Consider the following 11,384-nt stretch of genomic DNA (forward strand, 5'->3'; position numbering starts at 1 on the left):
TTCACTTTTCAATATTGACGTTCGGTATTGTGGAATCACATCTCTATTTGATTATAGTTCACTACGGTACCTTCAATAGATATTTTCACTGTGAGAGATTTTACGACTAATCCAAGGAGGAAAATACTGCCGATGCGCATCAGCAGGAACATACTGCAGCAAAAAGGTTTGTTCGCAATTTGGAGACGGTCTTAAAATCTGAGTGAAAATGTCTAGTGATGGTACCGGTAGTGGAAATAAGAACTGTTGCTTTGTGTCGAAAGAGCATTCACACGTGAAACAATACCAGCAAGCGTTTACAACGGCTGTGTCTACCAAAAACACCTCTGAAGTGTTTTCAGATGGTAAATGTAACCGTACGATAATTCAAGCATTGTGAAAACCGGGTTATTCTTTAGATACTGTCAATATTCCCATATAAGTTATAAATACATAAAAGTGTTAGTTTTAGCTGGTAGTCATGATCGAAATATTTCGAAGACACTTAGTGAAATTAATATTAACGTAACATCTTTCATAAAAGCAGATGCACCTATGCATGAAGTAACAAAAGACTGCAGTAAACTATCGGAGACACTCACAAAAATGTTGTTTTATTAGGAGGTTCTAATGATTTGTATCATAATAATGCTAAACAGGCTGTCAGAGAAACGGAGAAAGCTTAAACAATTTACGAAATATAAACGTGATCCTCTCGAGCATACCAACAAGCTATGACATAATTTCTCCATCATGTGTCACTGTAGGAATCGAAAACACCAATAGGAAACTACAGGAAATTTCTAAAGCATTTCTTAATGCATCTTTCCTCCAATGTCGTTCCCATGAAAGGGATCATTATACTAGGCATGCCATGCGCTTAAACAACAAGGGAAGTGATTTATGTGTCGTCAAATTAGAGAACATATTAGTAACATAACTAAGGGAAACAAGTCACAGACTGCCCTAGAAATGGGACATCCAGGTGCTGAAAATGTAAAGGTAAAAAATAACTTGTCAGTTGGCGTAGAAATCGAAATGCAAGGTCCATCTAAAACACTCTCCTATGCTGAAGACAGAGATTCATAACAAGAGTAAGTTTAAGAAAGCACTAAAAATATTTCTGCTATTAAAAGCTTTTTACAGTTTAGATGAATTTTTAAATAAATAAATTGTAAAATTCTGGTATTATATAATACAAGTTGACATAATGCCACTAAGAATGTTATTTAACTTGAGATCTGTATCCATGTATGCTCTGTGTCCGTTTTTCCGTACTGCTTTAATGAATCTAAGAAAATATGTATCGTTTTTTTATTGCTGCTGAAAGAATTTACAGCATAAATTTTTATATAATTATGTACCCAACTGTCTGTATATGCTACATGACTATCGTATTGTATTTGTAAAAAACTGACTTATTCCACGTCTTTGTGAACTCAACACAGTTGGACCTATGGAATACGAATTAAAATCAATCTGTTAAGCCCGGTCCACACGCAACGATCTGTCTGCGCAGATATCGGCGCAGATGTCTGTACATGCAAAAGATCGCTGCAAATGTGGTGTGTTCACACGACACAAACCCCAATCTACTACTCGTCCGCCATCTGTCGGTGTAGAAAAGAAATATCAGTGGCAAGTGACTGCGCTCCCCGTAAACGTCAAAAATTTAATTCAGTTATTTTGAAATACAGAAATGGAGGAAGTTCTGTTGTGGTCTGTGTTCGCAACTTGTGTTGCAAAAAACATTCAGACCAACCGCAGGAAACAGAGAAAGCGGTCAAAATGGTGTAGACAGTGGCTGCTAAAGCGAAAGCAGTTTTCTCACGTAAATTTACTGCGAGATTTGAAGGGCGAACCTTAAGAAAGCCAAGCAGATCAAAATACCATAACGTTGGCTGGTGTACTTGATCTACTCCTACTTCAGATCTTCTAGATTTCTGAACTTTGAATAACTCTTTTCGGTAAACAGTTCGCAAAGAATTTTTTTTTTAAATTCTGTTTGCCGAGGCGTCAACTGCTCGCAATTTTTTCAATTAGAGCATTGTATGGTGCTGTCTTTTTGTCTCTGTCACTATATTCTTTACTTTTAATCTTCCACAAACATGGGTGGTTTCTATATATTTCAATGAATTCACTGACAAACTCTCGAGAACACTGACGAGTAACAGCCATTTTAATGCCCTGTGCGCACAAATACAAACACTAGACTGAGCAAACAGCTGTTTCGGGCCAGATTTGCGGCGATCTCCTGTCCACACGCTCCAACTTGTCTGCGCAGATGCGGTTTGAACCCACAGATTTGAGAGGTTTCGCTCAAACCTCCAACTCCAACTTCCAAGTTTGCACACACCTCAGGTTGGTGCAAATCTTCTGTCCACACGCAACGATCTGTCTGCGCAGATGTGATGTGCGCAGACATTTGCGCAGACAGATCGTTGTGTGTGGACGGGCCTTTACATTTGACATCCCATATTAATCGACCTTAAGCGAGCGTCACAGCTGCCAAGTACATCTTGTCGCCAGTCAGTTTCTGGCGCCAGTTGTATCTTCGGTTTTATCAAAGTTATAAGCTAAGTGTTAGCTATATCTTTATGATGGAAGATCATTGATCAGCGCTTGTGTTTTCGGTTTCGTTGTTTGGTGCTTGTAGATCGATGTGATTATGGCTGCGGGTCCAATTGCTGAACGTAATCAAGATGCTACCATATATGTTGGCGGGTTGGACGAGAAAGTTACAGAAGCCCTTATGTGGGAACTCTTTGTTCAATCGGGGCCAGTTGTCAATGTTCACATGCCGAAAGATCGTGTCACACAGATGCATCAAGGGTATGGATTTGTCGAATTTATGGGAGAAGAGGATGCAGACTATGCTATTAAAATAATGAATATGATCAAACTTTACGGTAAGCCGATTCGTGTGAACAAGGCATCAGCTCATCAGAAGAATCTCGATGTTGGGGCTAACATCTTTATCGGCAATCTTGATCCTGAAGTTGACGAGAAGCTATTATACGATACATTTTCAGCATTTGGAGTTATTCTGCAAACACCGAAGATCATGCGTGATCCAGAAACCGGCAACTCCAAAGGCTTTGCTTTTATTAACTTTGCCAGTTTCGATGCTTCAGATGCAGCAATCGAAGCAATGAATGGACAGTATTTGTGTAACAGACCTATTTCGGTGTCTTATGCATTTAAGAAAGATGCAAAAGGAGAACGACATGGGTCAGCTGCTGAGCGCCTCCTAGCTGCACAGAATCCACTGTCTCAGGCAGATCGGCCCCATCAGCTGTTTGCAGATGCTCCACCTCCAATACCACCACCACCTGCGCCAATGCCTCCGCAGCAGCTGCCTCCTGTCCCTGTGCCACCTGTTCCAGTAATGATGGGCGCTATGCCTCCCCCACCTCCTCAGATGGCTCATATGCATCCTATGCATGCTCCTCCTCCACCACCTCCTACATCCATGCCTGTTGCTGTTCCAAGACATCCTCCTCCACCACCACCTATACCACCTCAGCACCCACCACCAATGCCGCCAGGTGTGCCTCCACCTCCTCCAGTGCCTCCTATGAGCAGGGCAGCACCACCCCCACCAGTGCCACCACCGCCACATGTTGCTGCTTCCGTTGCTAGTGGTCTACCTCAGATGCCACCACCAGTCTCAATGCCACCTCCACCACCACAACAGCCTCCTCCTCCACAGCAGCAGCAGCAACCACAAGCAGCACAGCAACAGGTGCCTTCGATACCACCACCACCACAAGCCCCACCACCACCAAGAATGATGCCACCTCCATGGCAAGGTCAACAATTTCCCCCACCACCACCAACTCAGTTTACACCTGGTCAGTTTCCTCCTCCACCTCCACATGGTGCACCACCACCGGGTTGGCGGCCCCCACCACCTGTTCGTCCTCCATTTGGACGGCCACCATTTCCACCAAGAGGTCCACCTCCACCACCTCGTGGACTGAGACCTCCACCACCACCGCAACCAGGACAACAACCTGATGCTACTGCTGCATATAATGGTTACCAGGATCAGACAGGAAACTTCCAGAATGGATATTCCAATTAACTTGTACAGTTAATTATATGTGTGAGTGACTTGGTGGACTGTGAACTACAGATTTACAATAAATACCACAGTGTGAAAGCCCTGTGAAGATCGTGATTTTTCTATCTGTGACTATGAATAATGTACAAGGGAAGCAACATGTCTCTTATAAACCTCTTGTTTGTGTTTGTTTACATACACTATTGTACTGTGACATAGACATTTAGTTAAATTGAAATGCTTGAGAATCGATGTTATTCCATTTGCGAATTGTAATATTGTTGCCGCGTGCTTACATTTTTGACTTTTGTACCTTCATTTTGAGGGCAGTTTTAATTCTGAGTGAAACTGGTGGAAATGAATAATTCTAGTTGTGTCAGACTGACTAAAACAAATATTGTTTCTATTTGGAGTTGGCCAAACAACTTGTGTGTATGGAACAAATTATAAGATAAATTAGGTATGTTGTAACATATTTGCTTATTAATTTGTTGGCCCATTACAGCAATTTATTTCATCTGCGATACTTGCAACATTGGAAAGACAATAGATATATTGACTATTTGTTCCTTTTATTGCGTTGGTAGTGACCAGTACTTTTTACTGTCCTTCTGTTATGGCAGTTTTATGTAGGCCCATGTATAACTTATTGTTAACAGAAACAGATGAGATTTGTGTTTCTTTCCTAGTTTTGAAAGGTGTTAGTTCCCGTTTGATCAACCTTGTGTTAAATTTAAAGTCATGGATCAAAGCAGTTAACAGCTGTCCTTGTCATCATTAAAAATTTGTGATATATGATTTTAAGATTATGGTTCGCTTCAATGGTGCTATGATATTTACCTTCGCGCTTAATTTTCACAGTTTCAAGTCATTCAGGATTAAATGGGCCACACTTTTATTCTTTCCATAAACGTAAGTGTATGTAGGGGAGAGTGGTGAGACTTGTTCCCTTTATTACTTTTTACTTTTTAAAACAGCAGGTATAAACTTCAGAAAAAAACTAAAATGTGTAGTAGGCAGTTTGTAACTCTTTACTCTTTCTGCCCCTATTTTTAATTCAATTCTTTGCTATTTAGTATCATCATAAAAAAATTATAAACTAAAGTTGTGTAGGATGGATAAAGTCTTACCATGTGTGGAACACTTGATCCCTTTTATGGGGAGACTTGATTTGCCAGTTTATTGTGGTAAATAAAACAATTAATTCATTATTCAAACCAAAATTTATTTTGTCTAGAAAATTTAAAAGAGAGGACTAAGTTTTACTAACAAAAAAATTAATGTAAGAATCTTAAAAAACAAATTTATGCACAGTCTGTAGAGGCATTTGTTGAAGTGCAATTGGTAGCCTACAAAACATGTTATGAGAGCTTCAAAATGCCACTAAGTTATCAAATATATAATTTAAGTAATTAAAATGACTGACAGTAAAAATATAATTAGCATGTTTAGTGTATCCATGATGACATACAAGATTAAGTACATTCATAGAAAGACACACACACTTCTTGGGATGATCCGTAATGACTGCTGTGTTTGAAATACTCAACTTGATGAAATTGTAGACAAACATACCAATTATTGAATATTGAAGCCCTCAAATTTGACACTGTTAAAAGTGAAACTGGTAACTTTGTTATACTTTGTAGAAAGTGTTGGAGGTGGAATCACTCGTAGAATTTGGTTTCTTTCAAAGTCATGTATATCTTCAGCTTCTGACTACTTGAAATGTTGGCCCTCTATGTTTCTTGCATATTTGACAGTGAAATTATCTTCATCATGAACATTGATAGTCTCTCCCAGCCTCATAGGTCTTTCTACAAGTTTCAATCTTTGTGAATTTCTCACTCTGAGTTCTTCTTCAAGTCTATGTTTTACCGGAATGTTCATCAGGATTGTTGTAGATGCTCGTTTCCGTCTTCTTCTAGTTCTAGGTCTAATTAGGAAAGATGAAAGTGTTGATACTTAAACAGACTCTTTTGGAGAATTACAGATTCTAAGTGGTCTGTGTTCTATATGCAGGCAAAAATTCATCACACTGATGAATACATCAGAGTTAAAGACCATGTACCTGAAATGTGAAAACCAATGATCACGTTGTTGTGTGTGAGAGCTTTAGGGAAAGCTCTACCAAAAATCTCAGAGCTATCATAGATAGAGACAGTTTTCCGTGGATGCGTTGTCATCCAGTCTCGTGCAGCAGAGCTATCAAGTGGTTGCATTTTATGGGATGTAGGGGGAGAAATTGTCAAATGAATAATTCCATTTTCTTTCACAAAATCTATAGATTCCAAACTAATATGACCGTCATGATTGTCCATGATGATAAGCACTTTGTATTCAGCACTGCATTTCACATATTTCTCAAAATGTTTTAAAAACAGAACAATATTATCAGGTGTCATCCAACTGCTGGAATAAGTGGACCACTGGTTCCAGGAGGAGCTTCATGCAGTATCCTATCCTGCCAGCTCACATGTGGAGAGATAATGAATGATGGAATGTGACCACCTATAGCATTTATTACACAACATGCTGTCACAAGTTCACCTCTCTCAGCAGAAGTACTTTTCCTATATGTTTCTTTCCTCTTACAGCCGATATTTTTCCTGGTTTGTGGACTGTAATAAGACCTGTTTCATCTGTGTTACAGATAGATTCTGGTCCAAGAACTTCCATAGTGATAATCTGGTGAAGATTATCAAAAAATTATCTAACATTGTGTCTAATTAATGCTGCTTCCTCTGCTGCTACTGATTCCTTCAGGATGCCTTCTCATGAAGCCTATCATTTCCAACTTTGCCATCTCTCTTCCAATTTTCAGGAATTTTTATTTTCAGAAGGAAATTCATATCCAAGTACACACCTTTTTGCACTCAGGCCATGGTGTAAGTTGCTGGCTGTTTTGAAATATTCACATAAAGAATATTCTTCCTCATTTGAAAACACTTGAGACATCTTGTATTTAGGACAATAAGAAATTTCAATATCTTGATTTAATTGCTTCCTAACATAATGTTCTGCGGTTGTTAGCTGGTCTTGGAATTCCTTTTAAGCTTCTCAAAAGCTTTTCCTTCCAAGGCAAGCCATAACTACAAGTATCATACTTGTAGAGTCAATTTTTTGTAGTTTTGGCCCCCCTCTTTCCTTTTATGTGTAAGACCCATATTTCTGCAAATAAAGAAAATTTTTATACTTTTCATTTTAATTTAGGCTAGTAGGTTTAAGTTTTACTTTCACCCATTTTATATAATTTAAAGCATTGGTATATGATTTGTTGGGTGTGGTATGTTTTACAATAATGTGATGCCACAAAAACAATTAAATCTTTGGGAAACATTTGAATAGGGACTCTTGATCCCTGGACCAAGTCTCCCTATAAGACATAGCTAAACAAAATTGCTTCTGAATGCTCCCTAACCTACAGTTAGCTTTTATTTTCAGTTATGCTTTGTGCCTTAAAGTATGAACTTTTACCAGAAATAGCAGCATTATTGCTTACATAATTAATATGTATAAAGAAATAGATTCACTTCCCAAAATAAAAGTCAGTTCAGTGAAAAATCTTCATTTCCTTCTTACTAGACAATAAATTACAACACTGCAACAATGCAAATTACAGCACTGGAAAAATGGAAGGAAAGAAACACTAATACCAACAGCAAAAATTTTTAATTCTGTAAAATGGAGAAAGTAATAGGAGGAACAAGTCTCCCCACTGATTCTAGCCATTCTCCCTTGCACTTTTACTGCACAAGCCGCTGGATGTTATCTTGATGAGAGCACCTGCTGTCTTTGTTATTGTGTTTTAGTTTATTTAAATTCATTCTCTTGTACAGCGTAAGTTAACCAGTGGCCTGTATGCTTAATTACTCATTCCAGTTTTTTCTGTGTTGCCAATTGATGGTATTTACTCAAGAAAGAGTAGTGTGTTCTCTGAATCTTGTGATGCTGGTTATTGTATTGCATTGTATTTATACTCATCTCATAACAAACATTTTACAGATCATCTGATTGTATTGTACAGGAGACTCATCAATGTTTGACTTGTGATATACATTGTTACATAATGTCTGAACACTGATTTTACCAGCACAGGTATTGAACACATTATTAAACTGTTTTTCTCATGGTGTTCAGTACTTGGTGTCTGAATTTTCAGACATTAATTTATACATACAGTATTATGCACAACACAATGATATTAAATACTCAGGCTGTTCAAATGATCCTCTCATCGTTGATAAATTCTTCAGTTGAATAGTAGCACGTTTCAACCAGATCATTTAGTTTTCACTTCAGTGAACCTGTCTCCATGCTCAGTACATCTGCACCCTTGAGTTTATTGTAGACTTTTGCTCCCATATGCTTGTGTCTGTTGGTAGAGTTTTAGGTAATGTGTTGGAAGCATGAAATTTTCTTCATGTGTAGTATTGTACGTATGTTTGAAATGGTTTTCTTCAATTATCTCATGATTAGTATGTACAAAGATTATAATCCCAAATATGTACAATGCAGGATTGATAATATTTTTAGGTTCTTGAAGAGTTGGTGAGAGGATGTTCTTGGAGAGGCAGCAGACATTTTCTAATGATTCTTTTCTGAACTAGTAGGATTTGTGGTGTGTGACTTGAATTCCCCTCAAAATTTAAACCATGTCTAATTATGGATTCAAAGTAACTGTGGTACACCACCTTCCTGCTGTTTATGTCTGTTACATCAAGTAGCACATCCATTGCAAAAGCAAGGCTGTTCCATTTAGTAACTAATTAATCTACATGTGCTTGCCAGCTTAGACTTTTGTCCAATTTTAGTCCCAAGAATTTGATGGACTGAGCTTCTTATATATGATACTGTTATCACTGATTTTTGATTGTTTGATTTTAAGTTTAGTAAACAGGATCTTTGAAATATTAAGTTCAAGACCATTCTGTTGGAACCATGTTGTTTAGTGTGTTTATTACAGTATCCAGAATTTCCCTCACATTTTCTTTCCCAAGAAGTGCTGAAATATCATCAGCAAACATGACTGGTTGGGCACTGACATTGAGAGGTGAACCATTCATGTAAAAGAGAAACAAGATTGACCCTTAGATTGAGCCTTGAGGAACTCTTGTGTGAAATTGTGTCCTAATGAGATGTACACTTTATGGTGCTAGATGTTATGATTACTCTTTGCTTCCTGTTTGTCAGATCACATCTAAGCCACTGTAGAGCATTTTGTCAGATGCCTTACCTGCCCAGTTCGTGAAGCAGCATGGAGTGATTCACTGCATTGAATGCCTTTGAAGGGACACAGAAGGTACCTGCCACTTTATCGCTTTTGTCCAGTGATGAGCTGATTTTTTTCAATGAATTAGTTGATTGCATTCATGATTCTTTTCCCTTTTTGGAACTCATATTGGTTTTTGAGAATAACATGATGTTTGTGATAAAATTTGCTATCTGGACTGCTGCAGTTTTTTTTAGATAACACTGGTAGGGTACAGATTGAATGGAGCCTTTTTTCTATAGTGGTATAATGGCTGCATACTTAAGTACACCAAGTAAGTTGTCTTGCTCAAATGTGTGACTGATTATTAAAGGTAGGGGTGTACAATTTTATCATTGACAGTGGGTACTTGCTTCCACCTTGAAGATTTTTTGTTTTTTTAAGGACAAAATACAATTTTTTATATTATTGGTTGAGACCTTACTAAATGCCACAAGCGGGTCTCTATTCTGGTCCAAGCCAAACTTTTCTTAACATTTGGTTTAGTTATTCCTGGCAACTTGAACAAACAGTGCAAAATGGTCAGAAATTCGTAAGTACAAACAGAACTTGTTTCCACTGTCAAACACGTAATTTGTTAAAATATAGTCTATACAAGTAGCTGAATGAGTGTTTTCTCTAGTGAATCCAGAAAAAAATAGTTTAAAACCAGAGTTCTGAATTAAGTCAATCTACTGTTTTGAGCTACTCCCCGTATTCTGTAATGGTCCATCTTCTGGAGCAATATTTTGTGATCAATAGAATCAAACTGCTTAGTTAAATTAAAAAAAAAATATGCCTAGCTTTCAAAACCTTTTGTTTAATCCATCCAGTACCTCGCAGAGGAAAGAGAATATAGCATCTTAAGTCTTTAAACCATTTCTAAAACCAAACTGTACATTTGATATCAAAGTATGTTAATTAAAATGATCAATTATCCTTACATACAGAGCCTTTTCAATAACTTTAGCAGACACTGGTGGTACAGAAATAGGTCTAAAATTGTCTAAATTATCCCTTTCTTCCTTTTTATAAAGCAGCTTTACTACAGAGTACTTTAATCATTTCGGAAACCGACCATTCTTAAAGAACAATTAAAAATATGGCTAAGTACAGGGCAAATATCTGCAGCACAATACTTAAATATTGTGGTAAGCACTCCATCATATCCATGAGAGTCCTTAATCTTCAGTGATTTAATTATTGACTCAGTCTCGCCTTTGTCAGTATCACAGAGAAGTATTTAAGACATCAGTCTCAGAAAGGCATTTTCCAAGAAAGTTATATGATACCCTGTAGAATTTTTTTTTAATTCACCAGCAGTGCTCAGAAAATGATTGTTACGTACTGTACATATATCTGACTTATCAGTAATACAACTGACTTTACATTGTTGGCCTTGTGCTGCTGACCAGACATTTCCTTCACAACTGACCATATGGTTTTAATTTTGTCCTGTGAATTAGCTATTCTCTTTGCATACCACATACTCTTTGCCTTCCTAATAACAATTTTAAGCACGTTACAATACTTTTCATAATGGGGTACTATAGCGTGATTGTGACTACTTGTAGCATTTTGATATAATTCCCACTTTGTTCTACATGATATCCTTATCCCACTAGTCAGCCACCCAAGCTGTCTTTTACTGCCAGTAGCCTGTTTAGAACGTTCTAATAGAAAACAACTTTCAAAGAGAATGAGAAATGTGTTAAGGAAAGCATTATATTTGTCATCTTTGCTTTTGGGACTATAGACATCCTGCCACTCTTATTTCTTAATGTGGTTTAAAAAACTGTCTATCTCACAAAATGGTGAATACTTTTCCTTATAAATTGCTCTGTTGAGCATTTTTGTAATGATCATATTCAACCAGGCCAAATTGTGAATCACACAATTTTTCTTAGAATATTTACAATTTTTTTTGTCGTTCCAACTTCATGATATCCTAAACAGATGAACAGTAGTCAATGGCTTACATGATTTCATTGTGAGGAAGGTCTTTCATGAAGATACAGGGTATAGCAGTCATTATTCTGAATTTTGCTGTGGACATCAAAGTACTATGCTAGGCATGGTCTTATTGGA

At 37.5% G+C, this 11,384-nt stretch overlaps 1 protein-coding gene across 1 annotated transcript; it reads left to right on the top strand.

Annotated features, from left to right (window-relative positions):
• The first annotated feature begins 2,592 nt into the window (after window positions 1–2,592).
• Window positions 2,593–4,609, top strand: LOC126172254 (splicing factor 3B subunit 4). Its single transcript, XM_049920865.1, has one exon. It carries the CDS (start codon window positions 2,648–2,650, stop codon window positions 4,064–4,066), a length of 1,419 nt encoding a protein of 472 aa, XP_049776822.1. The 5' UTR covers window positions 2,593–2,647; the 3' UTR covers window positions 4,067–4,609.
• Window positions 4,610–11,384: the final 6,775 nt, after the last annotated feature.

This window comes from Schistocerca cancellata, chromosome 1, assembly GCF_023864275.1.
Source record: "Schistocerca cancellata isolate TAMUIC-IGC-003103 chromosome 1, iqSchCanc2.1, whole genome shotgun sequence".
Classification (NCBI taxonomy): Eukaryota; Metazoa; Arthropoda; class Insecta; order Orthoptera; family Acrididae; genus Schistocerca; species Schistocerca cancellata.

Excerpts from the sequence above, each read along its gene's own strand:
- LOC126172254 (XM_049920865.1), top strand. The coding sequence starts at position 2,648 with ATGGCTGCGGGTCCAATTGCTGAACGTAATCAAGATGCTACCATATAT.